Source organism: Armigeres subalbatus, chromosome 2 (genome assembly GCF_024139115.2).
Source record: "Armigeres subalbatus isolate Guangzhou_Male chromosome 2, GZ_Asu_2, whole genome shotgun sequence".
Lineage (NCBI taxonomy): Eukaryota > Metazoa > Arthropoda > Insecta > Diptera > Culicidae > Armigeres > Armigeres subalbatus.
The window spans coordinates 179,127,037-179,145,713 of record NC_085140.1 but is presented as its reverse complement, the minus strand read 5'-3'; the positions used below and the strand labels follow the sequence as shown (position 1 = coordinate 179,145,713).

Genomic DNA, 18,677 nt, shown 5'->3' with positions numbered 1-18,677 from the left:
AACTCCGTGTTCTCGAATTATTGACACGTGTATTGTGGCGTCAAATTGTTGATTCAGTGGATTCTGTTTAGATGTAAACTAAATAAACTAATGAATGTGCTTATGCATATTGGTGGTAGAGTTTTGTGTAGGAATTAGAGGTTGTGGGTTCAAGTTAAGATTGGGTTATCGTTCTAACGAACAGTCTGTGGGTCGGCTATCTGAATCGCTCAAAAAGGTAAAAGGCTTATATTACATTTTCCTTGTGCTAAATTTGCTGAAAACATGGGCCAACCTGACCCTTAATTGGCCAAGTGTCACCCCCGATGACGGTACTTACATCATAGTTTTCCTTTATATTGTTCTCAATACTATGGCTTTTCAATTTTAACCAATTTTGAAATTTCGACCTTTTGTCCCTTCGACTTTTTGTCCTTTCGACATTTTGTCCTTTCGACATTTTGTCCCCTCGACCTTTTGTCCATTCGACCTTTTGTCCCATCGACCTTTTGTCCCTTCGACCTTTTGTCCATTCGACCTTTCGTCCTTCGACCTTTTGTCTTTCGACGTTTTGTCTTTCGACATTTTGTCACAGATTCCATTTTCACATATGCCCAGTTCTTATACAGGTTTTGGTAGGTTCTTATACAGAATTAATAGAAAATTTAACAATCACCAGTTGGGTGTATATTAGTTCCACGTTTGCTGGGCTTCCTGTGTACATAGAACATTTAAGCTTATAATAGCAGAAAAAGTTTCCTAGGTAGGTTAAATTATTGGCTACCCCTTTTGTGATTGTGGTAATTCTATAGCAGAGAAAATTGAAGAAAGAAAAGGCGGTTTTCTCGCACATTCTGACAGACAGCCATAAAGTTTGAACTTGCCATGATTCTTCACTATAATATGCTATAACCAAGACATTAGCTTCCTAGTCGCGAATAGATGCTTCTATACTTACCCTTTATTCTTCATCATTTTCAGAGTAAATCAATCCTAGATGAAGGAAGTATTATGATGGTAAACGAACCATTTCCGAATCAGACTGCAGAAATGGCTGTCATCGAAGGAACAACCAAAAGCACCACTTAAGTTTTTGTTCAATTGCTGCGTAAACTTTATTACTTTGATATTTGTATTTACAAGAATGTCATTTACGTATGTACATAGTTAGCATTTATTCATTCGTAATGCAAAGCACCATTCATCGTCAATAAACCGCGCAGAAATAGTCACAAGCATGTGACCTTCTGTGAGGACGAACTAAAGCAAAAGACATTGAGATACATGATCACTTTCCCGCAAGACCGATACAAACATACCGAACGTGATGCACTTTTCCCAGTGCTTCTTCCCTTCCCTTTGCAAATCGTTGGGCTCACGGTGCGTCTCTCAACAGTTGCGAATAATAACATATTCTCAGGGAACGGTTGCCTCCCGTTCGTCGGTCAGCTATCCTCAAGAGTAGCCAACGTGTTGTTGCTGCTGCTGGTGGTCGTGGCCACCCATCGAGTGCAACCCCTCCTGTCATACCATCAGGTTGATAAAGCCGTGATGGTTGAAGATCGACGCCTTGGCCATGCTGCAATCCTCGCCCATCGGTGTTCCTCCCGGACTATCATTGCTGCTACTGTTGTTGTTCAAATCCGAACGTAGTCCGTTGAATAGCTCTTGACCACGGGGAACTGCCAAAGACACAATCTGATTAGGTCCAAGCTCTTGTAGAACAGATGGATAAATCTCACCGTGCTTTTTCTGACGAGCTCTCGAGTTCTGGAACCACACTTGAGTCACCCGTTTGCTCAGCCCCGTCGCCAGGGCTATCCGTTCCAGATCCTGTCCGTCCGGGTTGCTGTCGATCTGGAAGTTGGCTTGCAAGATTTGAATTTGCTCCTCGGTGAACGTTGTGCGTATCCGTTTGGTTTTGTTCTTGCCATTGCCTTCGGCGTCGCAGCCGTCCTCGCTGGAAGTCGTCCCATCATCAATCAGCTCCATGTAGTGAGTCTTGCACAGCACCCGGTCGTCAATGATGGCAAACTGTTCTCCCGTGGAGAGCTGCCGCCCGCAGGAATCGCACGCAAAGCACGCCAAATGGAACACGAAATCCCGGGCCCTTCGCACCCAATCCGAGGGGGATATCGATCGGGAACACTTGGCGCAGCTGGTTTTGTACTTTCTGTTTGGAACGGATCAGAAGCAGAAGACAATGATTTATTAGGTGAAGAAATGGCAAATTGAGATGGACGACGCCGGTGTCCCGTGTAAGAAGGATAACGCAAACTCACTTGATGTAGTCGGTTTTGCAGTACACTTCGCCGTCCTTGAAGTAACAGGAAACCTGTCGTTCCAGGGAGCAATAGCAAATACTGCACCGTAGGCAGGATCCGTGCCACGCACAGCCGCTCACTTCGAATATGTAACGATCAGTGATTTGCTCGGCGCAGCCGCCACAAGATTTGAATTCAGTCTGTAAGGGAAAAGAACAAAAAAATAATAATATTTAGATATATTCTGAAATTTCTCGATGGGAAATACATAAACATGGTAAAACGTCTTTCAAAAACAGTCTATGAGTGAAAAATGTCACATTAAAATTTCCTTGTTGATTTAAACTTCAAATACTACTGTGTAGCAATGAATAACGGAGCTGTGAGATGAAGTCCAGGAGAGGTAACCCTACATCGAATATAGTTAATCATAATTTATTCACCAGTCATCAAACTGCTGTGGGTCCCATAGATTACATATTGTAGCGTATCATGTAATATCGAAGATGCAAGTTCAGTTGTGTATGATATTTCAGATGGTCTCGGTGAAAACATGGCATTATCATGTTTCAGATAGATTTTCGAGTTGAAAATTTTCTAGTTCTTTCTGAGCGTGGTATAAATTCATGTATTTGGATGAAATCGGAACCAAGAAGTATGGACGTGGATCTAGAACAATTAGTTGAGAGGCGGATTTGAGCAAATTGCTTTAAGCAAAAGAATTCTTTGGAAGCTCCAATACCGTCATTTCTCCAGAAGTTCCGTTTGAAATTCCTTCGGAAAACAACAACAGTTCTATCAGAAATTTCCTTGGAAATTTTTTGAAGATTCCTTTTTGCATTCGAGACACTTCCGGAAATTCATCTAGGAATTCCTTGGGAAGTTTTTGGAAGTTCTTACCGGAAGTCTTTTCAAGTTATCCTTCAAGAATTCATTCAAAAACTTCTTCGAAAGCCCTCCAGAAAAACTTTCGGGAACCTCTCTCGCAATCTCACCAGGAGAAATCCAGGAAATTCCTCCAGGAATTCTTTGAGTCATTCTTCCAAAGAATCTTTGGGCAAATCCTCCGGAAATACCTTTGAAAAAATTCTTGGAGGTCTTTGGAATCCCCCTTTTTTCTTTCGGAAATTTTGTTGGGTGAATTCTTCCGGAAATTTATTAAAGAATGGAATAGTTTCCCATGGAGATACTAAACGAGTTTTTGGGTGAGTTTCTGAAGGTTTTCGAAGGAGTTTCTAAAAGATTCTCTCAAGGGATTTCCGAAGTAGTTGAATTTCCAATTGAATTTCCAAAGAATTTCCAAAATGAATGTCTACATGAACTCTTGAACGTATTCCTATAGGATTTTTCAAATGAAATTTTCAAAGAATTCCTAAAAGAATGCGACGAAAAAAATTCTAAATGAATTTCTTGAGCAATTTACGGAGGTCTAAAGGAATTTCTGAAAGAAATGAACGAAGGATTTCTAAAGGACATTCTGAACGAACTCGAAGAAACATTTTTGAATGCATGCAAAAAATTTCTTCCTAGAGTTTTCGAAGGAATTCCTTAAGGAATTACTGGAGGAATAACTGAAATAATTATTGAAGGAATGCCCGAAGGAATATCTGGATATTTTCTTTAAATTCCTGAAATAATTGCCTAACTTCCGAAAAAAGATTCTGGCAGAATTCCCAAAAGAATTTCCAGTGGAATACCTCGAGGAATTTACGAAGGAATTCGTAACGCAATTTCTGAAAGCATTTTCAAATAAATCTCGCTTAATTTTTCAAAAGGACCTAAGTAACATTTTTTTCATGAACTAATTTGAATAGCGCAATCAAAAGCTTTCATGTTGTTCTGTTGATTGCGTTATTCAAATTAATTCATGAAAAAAATGTTACTAGGTCCTTTTGAAAAGTACAGCGAGAAATCTCGCTTAACTTTTCAAAAGGACCTAAGTAACAATTTTTCATGAATTAATTTGTATATTGTATAATGTATAAGGACTGTATCGTAAATAAGTTATCCACATCATTTTATTCGAATAAAATCGGATGAATTCTAAAAATTTATTAAAAATTTTCTAGCAATATATGTTAATTCTGTTTGTTAAGTTTTATGAAAAAATATAATACTGAATAAATATTGCACTATTCCAACATTTATTCGACCATTATTCTTCCTGGTCACAAATCGGCATAAAATTGCCTCGTTTTATAACATGATTACTTTCTGGTCCAAATTTCGGTCACTTGATTTTGATTTTCTTTATTTTCCAACAGGTTAGCAAACGTGTAGTATTCCCCAAGATTGTTGGCCATGAATTTTTACCTTTGGGGATGGATAGCGAAATGCTTGGTCAAATTATGCATCTCGATGCCCTTCTTACAGAGCCATGTGTCCAAAACTCAAATTTCAATATCACTTTCAATTTGCGATACATCGGAAACAACAAATTTTCAACAAACAAATTCTGATTTGAAACTTAACATATGAATACATCGACTGCAGGGTAAAACAAACCAATACCTTTATGATCCTCTGAGTAGTAACACTTTGAAAGTGGATAACTTATTTTCGATACAGTCCTTATTGTATAATGTATATTGTATAATGTTACCTTGGTCCTTTTCAAAAGTTAAGCGAGAAATCCTGAAGAAATTCTTTAAAAAATCCGAAAAAACGCTTAAATAAATTTTCGAAGAAATTCCTAAAGCAATCCGCAAAGCAATTTCAGGTCGAATTTCTTACGGAATTATCAATGAAAAATCTCAAAAAAGCACTAAAACAATTTCCAAAGAAATTCCTTAAATAATTCGTAATCCAATTTCCGAAGCATTGAATTATTGGCAGTGGCTGATTTTCTACTCGCCGCTATCACATCCCGGCGCTATAGTATATGCACAAAATAGCCAGCATGAGTTAACCGCCAGAAATTTGTATGGCGAAAGACATCTAACGCGGGTTTTCTCAAGATTAGGAACTTTTCATGAAAAACTATTTGGTACCGGTTATGAAGGATGGTATCCGCTACTACGCCTACCAAATATTTTTTCGATTAAGGTGCTTAATTTCGAGTAATCGAACCGTAGATGCCTTTCGCCATACTGATTTCAGAAAGTTAACTCCTTCTGTGCCGCTGTAAGCACGCTCAAAGCATGCGATTCATTGTCGAAGAAAATTCGGAAACTTCCAACTCTTTGATAAGCGAAACATGCTTTAATCGTCTAGTAGGTTTGTCCATTGTTTCGGGCGTTTCCCTGAATTTGCAGATTTTTAGAACTCGAATGAGTTTGCATTTGCTTTGAAGCAATATAACTCACTGATCAAAAGATCAATTAAACGGGTCATTTTGGAATATTGTCAAAATGCGACGGTTCCATGAGTTCTGAAGAAAGCCATCAAGCTCGAACTGAAATCGATCTAGAGTGCGACGTTGCAATCAACTAAATGATTGACAGATCGAAAAAAAACGAGCGAGATCGGGCAGGTTCGTCTAGTGATTTATAATTTATGGAAGTTTTTCCATGGGCAAACTGTCAGAACGTACGTAAACGTATTTATTCTGCTCAGCTCTTCACTCACGTAGATATGCTTGTAATGAAAATGCAAAAATAAGCCAAATGAACTTATAGAGCGTTGACTTGCTTTGTCCCGTGTAAGGATAGTAGTGACGTCATTTGTTGACAACTAACATAAACGTCCAAATAAAAAACACGTTTTATTAGAGCTCTTAACAGTCCGTCGCAATACCTCTCTGGCGATATTCATTGAAGACCTCTTGCAATCGAGAATCGACTGCCCCCCACTGCTTTTCATGCTAAACATCAATGTTAGCCATAGGAATCTTCGCTCTCGTTCTCTCCTCTTTCTTCATGGTGCACGAACTAATTATGGTCACAACGAGCCATTTACTAGCATGTGCCGTATATTCAATAACTGCTCCATTGGATTCGATTTCCATTCATCTCGTAACACTCTCCGTACGAACTTTTCTCACCTTCTAAACGACAATCAGTAGTAGCTAGGCCTAGATTTAAGTTTATTGTTGGATGTAGTTTTAAGCCGAATTGTATCATTTGGATATTGTAATATGTTGATGCCAGAGGCACAGCCACGTTTCGAGACAAAACTGGATTTTAAAATCTATAGAATACTTTCTATGGAATTTCAGCAACTTTCCGAAGATCCTCTCGGATTGCAAGAGATTTTTTCGGACATCCTCAGTTATGATATAAAACTCCCTATGTGTTCATAGAACATTTCCAAGAAGTATGTCTTCAAACATTACGAATTGCAGTGTTAATGGATTCCTGTAATTTTTTTTTTAAATATTGGATGGTTTCAAGCAACTATCACTATCTTCAAGGAATTCGAACCATTGAAAATCTTCAGAAACATCTCATCTCTTAAGGGTGTTCAGTACTATTAAAGGGTTTTCAGACATCTCAAGAATAAGGTTACTTTGAATTTCAGACTTTTTTCTTCCTCACTTTTAAGATTTCATGCAAACATAGGTGTGTTTGTGATTCCTACAGATTCCAATAAAATCTTAGACTGCGATTGTTCTCTCATATCCTTGTTTAGCTGCTCAACTTTTAGAGACGAGCTCGGCAGTCTAGTGACTAGAAATGGGCAAAAGGGATCACTTTAAAGAACGGATAAGATCTGGGTCATTCATTCTAATGATCCGGATCATTCAACCAGATCCGATCCATAGAACAAAACGTAAGGAGAATGCAAAAAAGTGAAACCTTCGTCATTCTGGCTCACACTTTTGAACCGTACTGACAATAACTTTACCCTTTCTTGTTTACAAGCGTATGGATTACAAAGAATGAACTTTTTATTTTATTATTATTATCCTTACAAATGGTCAAATAATTTGCTGATCTGGTGAACCAAATTTAAAAATGATCCACGATTCATTCACTCACTTCAGAGATCCGGATCATTTGATCGGTTCAGGATCTGATCGCCCATCTCTACTAGTGACTAATAAACATGAGGTCTGTCAAAACTACATCATATAGTGTCCCATAGACTAAATCACTTTTCTAAGTGTATCCTCGATCTATACTTCTGCTGGTTATCTCGGTCTCTAGTAGCATAATATTGTCTATCCGGAACAAATTTATAACGCTTTTTATACCGAAGTTGGATTTTTCACCGGATACAGGCAACTTCCCCAACTTCGGAAGTAGTGCGCTGGATTCGCCTAAAGATGTGCTAAGCAACGCATCAATTAGTTTGACAGATAAAACTTCGGAAGAAAGTTCGGTTCGGAAGTCCCGACTTCCGAATTCTAACTTGGTGCTACGCCGACAATAACTACACACTAACATTCCTATTCTTTCCCAACTGACTGGAGCCGCAGGTAGTAAATACCAACCTTTATTCACTTGGATCGTAGCGCAATTTACATCAGTTCTGACGAGTCACGAAGAAGCAACCATTGACAAATACAATCAGTTTTACCTCAGTTAAGCTAAGCTATATCCTTGTTTGGATATTAAACTTTTGATTAATTCACGTGTCAGCCTCTCTGAACTAGCAGAAATTATTAAGTAGGGGAACGGTTCGACACTTCATCCCATAGCTCCTATTTCCATCCCATCAAAAACAAAGCAATGAAAAGGAATTTGGTTTGTTTCTTATTTTTGTAATTTATTTCAGCAGTGAGCACGCGTGTTAGCAAAAAGAAGCGACAGGATTGGTGCTGTATTTCTTTGTTTTGCAATGAGATGAATATATGTTCAGTGAGATTGAAAATGGAACAGTTCCCCTACTTCCAGAAAATTTTCAACATTTTTATGAAAGAGCAGAAACTATAAGACACTTCGAGACTTTACATACATAATACATAATTCAACACTTTTTTTTTTGAACACTTTTTGGAATGGAAAGAATTCATAATAGACTCTGAGAATCTTTTCGGAATAGATTTCTCCTTTACAATCCCGGAAGCCTCCAAGATTGTCAGACCGCTGATAAACTTTCAAACCTCTGATTAACCTTGAAACGTTTTAGTGATATTTTTTAGATCTAGTAATTGAAACAGTATTGATAGTATTAGATATTTTAGTTATCCATATGGTATGTTCTTACCATAATCATGGGTAGGACAATGCTTCGACTGTCCTACCCAGGTATTTTCATGCGTAGGACATGTCCTACTTGTCCTACCCACTACCGGCGCCACTGGTTGATGCATAGAAAAGATGAGGAGGTTTTACGCCCGCTTGAGTGAGAGCTAATGAATTTTTATGTTTTACTAAAATATCAGAAGTTGGGATAATACAAAAAAAATGTTTCTTCAGCCAGATGATGACGTTCCAGAGAATGTCGGAAGAGGTCTTCCTGCTCAAGAAGTCGATCAATGAATGAATTCTTGCTCAGTGAGTGAATGATTCGTGTACCGTTTTTTTGAAAGATCCGGTTCACCAGTTCAACAAACTATTAGACCATTTGTAAGTAAATGACAAAATAAAAAGTTCATTGTTTGTATTCCATAAGCTTGTAAACAAAAAAGGGTGAAGATATTTTCAATACGGTTCAAAAGTGTGAGCCTGAATGACTAACGCCTTATTATTTTGCATTCTCCTTGCATTTTGTTCTAGGGATCCGATCCGTTTGAAAGATCCGGATCCTTAGAATGAATGATCCAGATCTGATCCGTTCATCAAAGTGATCCGTTTTGCCCATCTCTAGTGGAAGTACTGATGGTCAACTTAAAATTGAAAATGTCGTCAACATATCTGGAGATCATATTAATAATGTAAATCAAGAATATAACCGTTTTATCAAACTCGATGAATTGTCTGCCGTATTACCGAATTTCTCGGGAGTACCGGATGAAGACCGTAGAGCAGATTCGGAAAACATTCTGTATAGCGGTAAAAGTAATGAAGTAGATGATTTTCAAACACTTCAGAAGCAACGCTTAAACCTGGCTATCGTGTCAACCAGATTTGATAATGAAAAGCTATCCTGAAGTTATTGCATTGACCCAGACCACATTTTCTGTTTCTACGTTTGAGACTAGAAGAAAACCAGAATTTCGAAAGTGGAAACCGAAAGAATCGTTCATGGAATACATTATTTAAAAAAAAAACCTATCCATGCCATTGAAATTAAAAGAAGTTGAATTGATAGAATATGTGATTGAGGGGATTCCAGATCATCATTTGAAGAACCAAGCCAGAATGAGTGGATTTTCGACAGTTGCAAATCTTTGTGTTTGTTACAACTGTAATAAGTGGACATATTGCTGCGAATTGCCGGAAACCTAAACAAAACCATCGATTAACGAGTAAGTAATGGAACTGGATCTAAGTGGAATTCTGGTAGTAGACAGATGACGGGTGTCCTACGAGAGGCGGAAAGCACATGAAGCGGAATACGAACGGCAGAATATACGAAAGGCGGGACGATACAAAAGGCAGAAACACGAAAGGCGAATCACAAAAGGCAGAATTGCATTGGGCTGTTTTAGCTTAGGTGGACATTTTGAAGCCATCTGTTGGTTCAAAATGGCCGCCCAAGTTAAAACTGCCCAATGCAATTCTGGCCTTTGATCGACCAGATGCATGCTTTCTTGTAGTTTAGTGTGGAGGAGATCTTTCGTAGCTCAGCAATAAGGCATATGGCATTGTACAATGCATACCATGCTGAAGGTGACTGATATCGAGTCTCTATTCGCTCTGAGAAATTTCGGGTAGGAATTTTTCTCGCCTTCCCGAAGCATAGAAATCGCACACTCAATAGCTCTAGAAGTGCTTAATGGATACTAGCTAAGAGGCTGCTAGTGTTTCAGTTGTAAGATGAGATTTCAATAGATAGAAAGTAAACCAAATTTAATATATTGAATACGTACTTTTAAAGAAGGTATCATATCCCCCTTCCGTAAACAACAACTTCCCGTAGTCTGCAAACGAAAACAAAACTCGCGCTGTATACTACTCGGATTCTTCCGGTGACTTTATACGGCCATGAAACATGGACGTTAAAGGAGGCTGATCGGAAAGCTTTCGGAGTGTTTGAGCGTAAGGTGCTGCGGACAATACTCGGTGGTAAACAGGAGAACGGTATCTGGCGGCGTCGCATGAATCACGAGTTGTAACAGGTGTATAAAGGGCTGGATATTATTAAGCTTATTCAACACGGCAGACTACGGTGGTCACGTTGTTCGTATGCCGGAAGAACGTCAAGCGAAGATAATATTTAGTAGAGAAACAGGAAGAGGCCGCAGGCTTCGTGGAAGGCCGCGTACATGATGGCTTTTTGCAGTTGAAGAGGACCTGAGGGCGCTCAATGCTCAGGGCGACTGGAAGCGATTGGCCCAGGATCGAGTCCAGTGGAGAAGAATACTTCATTCGGCGTAGGTTCATCGAAGAGCTGTAGCCCATCAAGTATCATATCCCCCTTCAACTTAGACCGGGCTGATGTGAGTCTTCAAAGAATAGAATATGTCCTCCCTAACCTTAAGCAGACGCCTGTGTAAAACTCAGAAATGACAAAATTCAGCCTTTTGAAAGTCCGCCTTTTGTAATTACGCCTTATGATATATTCTGCCTTTTGTGATTCTGCCTTCCGGTAGAGTCCCCCTACGAATTGCCGGAAGCCAAAACCACACCATCGATTTACAAGTAATGAAACTGAGTCTAAGTGGAATTCTGGTAGTAGATAGATGACAGGTGTTGAGAGTTCATCAACCGACATTAACCGACTTTAAACTTAAGTTACATGCGTTGTTTGATACTGGCCGTCCAGTTTCTCTGGTACGATACAAAAGTAGTTCAAATAAAATGGAAAATTTGGAAAAAAATGTTTTTTTTATCATATATTCTTATGATTTTATAATTGGATGGGATTTGATGTTTGATAAAGCCATGAAGACTGTTATTGAAAATCGTAAAAATCGTTTATTTAGATTTCCAATTATTAAAGACGATTCAAATGGAGATGATAACAAGGTAAGTCCCATTGTAGTAATTCCTAAGAAAAGCGATGATATAAGATTATGTATAGGATATAGAAAATAAAATAAGGATACCCGGGTAGAGGATAATAGTCCATTAACAGTAAAACGTGATATTGATAACAAAAAAATATATGAACTTGTTTGCCATAAGAGTAAAAATAACAAGCGAAAATAACAAAAATATCAGGTTTTGCCATTAACGGGGTTATCTAACGGGGCCCTCCTTAGCCGTGCGGTAAGACGCGCGGCTACAAAGCAAGACCATGCTGAGGGTGACTGGGTTCCATTCCTGGTCCCGGTCTAGGCAATTTTCGGATTGGAAATTGTCTCGACTTCCCTGGGCATAAAAGTATCATCGTGCTAGCCTCATGATATACAAATGCAAAAATGGTAACCTGGCTTAGAAACCTCGCAGTTAATAACTGTGGAAGTGCTTAATGAACACTAAGCTGCGAGGCGGCTCTGTCCCAGTGTGGGGATGTAATGCCAATAAGAAGAAGAAGAAGAAGGGGTTATCCAACGCTCCCGCTGTGTTTCAGAGGTTTGATAACCTAATTTTCAATACTTTTATTGCCGAAAAAAATAGTTTTTCATATTTATGATATTTTAATGGCTTATGATCCATTCGAAGAAGATTTTCAAAAGTTTTTAAAATGTTGAGTGAGAATTTGTTGGAGTGTTAAATCTTAATACCGTGGGGGACCAAGATCCGTCCACCTTATGAGGTATTAATAAATTAAAGGGGATTGAAGGCAATCAATTTATAAATAATTTATCTTATCCTTTTCATATTCTTGACATAAGCTTTTCGCCCATCAAGATGTAAAGTAGGCTTTGAAATTAAAACCACACAAATCAAACACAAATCGCCACCCTCCGAATGCGGAGTTTCTGGCGCCATTGGCTTGCTTGTAGAACATAATTGCACCAAAAGTAACTGTTTTATTTGCAAATTACGATAAATGAAGTAAGCTAAGCAGAATACAAATCAAAGGGATTACTTATCATGGTGCGTATTTAACTATTTACAATGTTGGTTTAGTCAATCAGTCTACTTGAATTAAAATATTTAGTAAAAAAAATAGCTGTACGGATTTTGATCCTCTGATTCGAAATCCGTCTGCTATGGTGATTGGAATGCCAAAAACACGAAACAAATGTACCCTAATATACTCTATTATTGTAATTTTTCGAATTATCCCACTTCTTGGTTATCGTTTTCGTTAGTTGCCTTTTGTGACGCAAGATGGCGTAATTCCGCTGTCCGTTGTCTAATATATGAGGATTCTCGAAATGGACTATATTGTTAATGTACTAAATTTGCACGAAGCAAATCATCAATAGGATCACAAGCATCATCCAAAAATGGCAGCCGTCCAAGGGCTATATGATACCTGCAAGATTAAAATACGTCGCATGGCAATATCACGGGCCAAATGCTGTTATTCAATGATCTTAGTTTAAAAACTTAGGCCAACTCTTTATATAACGTATATCAAATTGAACTGTACTATTTTCTAGTTTTCTTCCCGAGCCATTCTATTCATTCCCGCTATTTAGTGGCCACCCGTTAAATGTAAATTTTACCTTTTGCCGAAATTTATGCTTTCGAAAAATTGAGAGATAAATTGATTTCAGCTCCTATTTTAGCCATTTATGATCCAAATTCAGTAACTTATATGCTCATATGGTTTTGGAGCTATTTTAATGCAAAAACAAACAAAAGGAAATTTTCACCATGTTAGTTTTTTCAGTAAAAAAAAATCAGATGAATACTAAAATAAATTACATAGTTTTGAATTGTAAGCACTTGTCATTGGAAATTCAATTAAGCGATTTCATGTATATTTATCTGGAAAAAAATTCAACATCTGATTGTAATGTAATTGTGTTGCGTTGGGTCAAACATTAGTTAAGAAAATAAATCCTTAAATAAGCCGTTGGGCCATGTTCTTAGAAAACTTTTTCTACAGTACCCTATTCTATTCTATTCTAAGGGATGGAAGTAAAATGCGACATGTAGGGGAACGGTTCCGTTTTCCATTTCACTGAGCATATATTCATCTCATCGCAAAACAAAGAAAAGGTTCCCCCAAACACACGCGACGCGACAGTCGTGACGCGATTCTATCGCTTGGCGACAGCGATTCTGTCGCCGTTGGTATGGAAGCGTAAATCAAACATTGCCTGCAGCGACCCAACGATAGAATCGCGGCGACTAGTTGTCGCCGTCGCGGCGATGAAATCGCTTAGGTCTGGGGGAGCCTAAATACAGCATTAATCTCGTCGCTTCTTTTTGCTAACACGCGTGCTCACTGGCGAAAAAAATCACAAAAATAAGAAACAAACCAAATTCCTTTTCATTGCTTTGTTTTTGATAGGATGGAAATAGGAGCTATGGGATGAAGTGTCGAACCGTTCCCCTAGATGCATTAAGTAGAATATCAATGAGTGATGTTGGAAAGGATTTGAACAAACAATTGTGCATTGCAACCCAAGATCATAATATTTGCTTCTTGGAGGATATTGAAAAGAACATTATTCTAGCACAAGAACAAGATTACAAAATTAGACACATAAAAATTCATTTAGAAACTAATGCTTTTCCTCATTTTGAGTTCAAAAATGGAATATTGTTTGAAAAAGACAATAGTAATCTCTTATTGGTAGTTCCAAAAACAATGATTGACAACATAATTCGGATTTACCATGACAAGTTAGGTCACAATATTGAAATAATTAAAAATTATTGGTTTTCAAGCATGAGGAAAATAGTTTCAAAAATATATAAACCAATACGGATTTCAAAAATTCTTTAAAAGTGAACTGTTTGTCGTTTTTACATTGTAGTAGTTGAATAGATTGCTCTTTAACACTAGTTTTGTAAATATTACGTAAATTGTGCTTAACTTTTTTGTTTTGTTTTAGGGTAAATGTTCTATTTTGGAACATTTACCCTGAAAGAAAGAGGAAGTGCTTACCGATATCTGCTTATATGTATCAAATGGCACGTTTGATATAGGTGGAAATCACACCATTTCATAGATGGAAGTCTCATTTATGAAATAGAAATTTGAAATTGGCATCAAGTGTTGATAAATCGCTGAGAATTGTAATTTTCTGAAATGAAAATATTCTTCGTTTTGGACAGTGCAACATATTTTGGACCCCCAAATGTACACATTTTGGACATCCCTAATTTAGTCTCTTCAAAGTCTAATTTCCTCGAAATTTCATCTAAATATCGCTATTTTCGCAATACCGTTATACCGCAACAATAGAACTTTAGCACTCTCAGTTTAGCACTACCTCAATAATCAGCTCGAAGGACGCATTATTTTAAGGAAAAAAGTTAATTTTTGATCATCTTGAATGGAATTTCGTCAAACAAAAAGTGTTCTAGTGGTTAATTCGAGGAGTTTTAGCGGGTCTACAATTGTTTTCGATGCTTTAATATCCAGATTGGACTATTTTAACACTATCGCAACATTAGGGCATACCACAACGGTAGGACATTTTACCCTTTACCCGTTAAATTTTATGTCCTTGCAAAACTACAGACACTGATAAAGTGATCAAAACATTATTGTTATTATGTGAATCACTTTAGCAAGCCGTGTAGAATTATTACGGATAGGCAGTAGTTTCACACCCGTAAAATTCGATTTTTTTTTGTCAGGATCGATATAGGTATTGACCATATCAAAACAGCGTCGTATAACCCTGAGGCTAATGGCCAAGCAGAGATAACTAATAGAACGCTCACTCCAATGTTGGCAAAATTGATTAAAGATACAGGTTTAAAATGGGATAACCTTTTACAAAATGTAGAATTTATTTAATTATTTGAAAAAAATCAAAGTGGTTTACTGTTCGGCACTCATAAGAACAATTTACATGTTGATAATCATAGTAATTTATAGACATTAGTTAGAAATAATCAAAATATGTTTGAAATTCGGTAAAAGAAAACATTAAAAAACTTCAGACTAATAATAGAGAAATGATGGATAAAAAAAGTAGAACTTTACAGAATTATAAAAAAGGCACTGTTCTTAACATGAATGCTGACACTAAACCATCAAAGAAAGTTCAAAGGTCCTTATAGTATTAAGAAAAAGTTGCCAAACGATCGATATCTTGTTACTGACATTGAAGGTTTTCAAGGAGCAAACATACCATTCAGCTCTGTTTGTTCGCCAAATAATATGAGGAAATGGCTGACTAGGCCTTGACTTTAGTAGACTTTGACAAATAGACTTACCCAAGATGAATACACAGTAGTGTATTTATCTTGGACTAACCGAGGACATTCACCAATAAACGTTCAAGTTGAGACCACGTCTTATGTTTTAATAAAAGTGAACCCCAATCAATGCCTAGGTCACTCAAAAAAGAGTAGAGCCTTGTCTAATATAAATATAAAACTATTCTCATCTGTTGTGTGTGGCCAATTTTCTACTTATCGATGCACCAGCACGTCACTGGAAATTACTATTTTGGTTCAAATAAATATATCTTATAGTACAGTCGTCAGTAGTTCCCTAATCAAAACATTCAATGGTTTTCAGTATAGAAGATTCAAGATCAGTTGTAAAAAAATACTTTAAAATGAGTTGTGGTGGACGTTTGAAAGTGGGATTCTGAGTGATGTTGCATTAACAATAGCAATCAACAGTAAACCGCGATAGTTTTTTTATGGCAAAAAGCATTTAAATTGTAGCTTCTAGGAAAGAAAAACTCGGGAAATTCTAGAGGACAGATACGATTTATTGTCTTAACACTTTAACAATCTTACTCTTGAGTGACTAATAAGCTTTATTGGAAACCAAACATATAGATTCCAAATAGATATAAAAGCATTGAACTTAATATAGTAATAGCTAACCATCTCCTTTTCTTATCCAACACCTATCTCAACTGCCGAATATACTCTGAAAATTATCTCAAAATTAGACCGCGGAGCGTATAGTATGACTAAGGTTCATACTTTCTCCCAAGAAAGAATGAAAATCTGTAAAATACAGAACATACTGCATATTGCTTGTACTTGTAAACTTGATAAGTGAATTTCAACAGTTGAATAGCACAAAACGACTATTCCACTGTTTTGTTTTGGGAATTTTACTCGTAAAAAGAACACAAAAATGTATTCATATCCATCAATACGCGATTTTTTCATGGGATATTACCAAATTCTGTGTTGACGAATATTCGATGTTACTTTCGATCAATAGGAACTTCTACACGAAAACTGGTGTGGAAAACTGGGTAATAGTGACAATTTTTGTTGATGTAACTTGTAACACTTTAAATACCACTTAGAGGACTTGTAAAACATGTATCCAAAATTATACTATTCGTAAACCTGGTAAACTGTCTTACATGCAAATGAAAACTTTACCTTCATTATGCTGCGAATGACGTAGCCCTTTCAATATGTTGAATAACAATTCACTAATCACACTTTCCACGAATAGCAATATTCAAGGATAATCCACAATGCTATTGCGATATTTTCATTTATATGATTCCACTGAAACACTTTTTTTTCCTTTCCTTCAAAGCTCAAAGCAAACGCCGTTCAAGCACCGTCGGCAGTTTACACACTATTCAACACACAACGGACGTACGGCCTTCCTTTAAGTCTCGTTCAATAGACCAGCAGCGCGCCACGAGATCTCCACAGGTAATCAATTGTAGTTTACCGCCTCAACGAACCAAACAACCGTTCTACCTATCCGACGAACCGAACAACACCGCTCAGCATCCTCTCGCGACAGACTTCAATGCCAGACTGACTGAGTGTGAACCTGACTCTGCTCATCGATACCCGTGCCGTCAACATCCCACAGCAACGGATCCACCTCATCTCGATCTGCTTCATTTTCCTCGTCCATTGCCAACGTTGGTTATACTTCTCGCGGCAACCATACTCTCAACTCTCCGAAAGCACAAACCCACCGGACCGAACCGGAGAAATACATAACAAACAGAAAGACAACATACTCTTCGCCGCGCAGCCATCCTGACTCCCCCCCGCCATCAGAAGAAAAACCGGGCGGGAATCGCACCGAAATGATCATTGCCAAACATAACACGCCCCTTCGATTTATGCTCGCACTCTCAAAAGCTGGCTACCTATTGTTGTTCAGCTGCCGGGTCGACTGCGGCGCGTCAATTTCATGCCATTCGTTCGCTCTACACTTTCCCCTGCACGGCTTGCGACGACTCGACGAGACAGTTGACTTCTGCTTGGAACCAACAACACGCGGGGTTTTCCCTCCGTCACGTCGTCCGGTCCTGCGCGCATAATCCCTTTTCACGGGTTTCGCCTACCAAAAGCGGATTCCTGTTTCTGGCCGTTCTGTTGGTTGTAGGCCTGTTATGTGTGCTCTCCGATCATCCTCCCTGACTTGCGATTTTATTGCCTTATTCTTCCCATGGCTGCGCTTTAAAGGGCTCAGCCAGCAACAAAGCGACCCATCGAAGGGGTTGCTGAAGTGGTTCTCTAACCGGGTTTGTACCGCAAAGATTATAAAGCATAAAGGGCCTGCTTTTATTCTAGCGATTACCAACTGTAATGAGAATCAATTTTATATTTTATAGGATATTTTGGTTTATTATTAATAACATGTTTCTATATCAATAATACTCGGGAGACGCATGATTTCATTTAAATCGGTGTTGTTTTTAATGCTGTATATCACGTGTGCTATGAATTACAAAATTACCGCTAAAAAATTACTAAAATAAGAAACAAAGCAAGTACGCTCCATTTATTTGCTTTCAGTTGTTGGAGATACAGAATTTAAGAAGCAGTGACTCAAGTGAATATTGGCTGAAATCCAGTTCTTAATCAATGCAAAAAAGTATTGCAAAGCTTGTCTATAATTGATTTTTCATCTAGTAAAGTCAATACATATATATTTTTTTAAATTTTTAATGCATTTACATTTTTATAAATGAAACTAACTGCAATTTCGATATATTCAAGTTGTCAACAAAGTAGGTACCTAAACATCATCTCAAACATCAATTATATACTTAATGTTAACTATTGGAGGCATTTTAAAACTGTTGCTAGCTGATAATGGATTGTGTCTGTGTTCTGCTTGTAGCACGATCGGCTTTACTTTCATGATCAAAATTGCATGCAAGGCCTAACAATTTCCTGTAATCCTTAGTAAAGGAAGTTTAAAAGTTTGGGAAGCACTGTACAACTGAGCAGACCCATATGCATGTACTTTAAAACGTAGTCAGCGAGTGTCTCAATTTCACACCACCATCGGCACCGAACGGTGGCGACGAACGACAAGTCGAAGCCGATGCTTTGCTTTTGAATTGGATGCAGCTTTGGACTGGTGGTACGGTGTTCAACTGCTTGTTTGTTTTATGTTTCTTGGTGATGCGCAACATAGGAAATTTTTTGATACAATGTTAGTTATTTATTTTTGTTTCCTTCAGTA

General features: G+C 37.8%; 2 protein-coding genes across 4 annotated transcripts in view; one reads left to right on the top strand and one right to left on the bottom strand.

Annotated features, from left to right (window-relative positions):
* The window catches only part of LOC134211310 (integrin alpha-PS5-like), a 43,667-nt gene extending 42,569 nt beyond the window's left edge, over window positions 1-1,098 (top strand). For both annotated transcript variants that reach the window (XM_062688058.1, XM_062688057.1), the window contains exon 8: window positions 961-1,098. In XM_062688058.1, the coding sequence (XP_062544042.1) occupies window positions 961-1,068 (108 nt within the window). In that variant the 3' untranslated portion in view covers window positions 1,069-1,098. The remainder of the gene's footprint in view (window positions 1-960) is intronic.
* Window positions 1,065-17,143, bottom strand: LOC134211312 (LIM/homeobox protein Awh-like). Of its 2 annotated transcripts, XM_062688060.1 has the most exons (4): window positions 16,613-17,133; window positions 2,262-2,443; window positions 1,722-2,152; window positions 1,065-1,661 (listed from the first exon to the last, which is right to left on the bottom strand). In XM_062688060.1, exons 1-4 carry the CDS (start codon window positions 16,616-16,618, stop codon window positions 1,504-1,506), a joined length of 777 nt encoding a protein of 258 aa, XP_062544044.1. In that variant the 5' UTR covers window positions 16,619-17,133; the 3' UTR covers window positions 1,065-1,503. The 2 variants fall into 2 exon arrangements, with proteins under 2 accessions (XP_062544044.1, XP_062544043.1); XM_062688059.1 differs by having other exon boundaries at window positions 1,065-2,152; window positions 16,613-17,143.
* Between the last annotated feature and the right edge of the window lie 1,534 nt (window positions 17,144-18,677).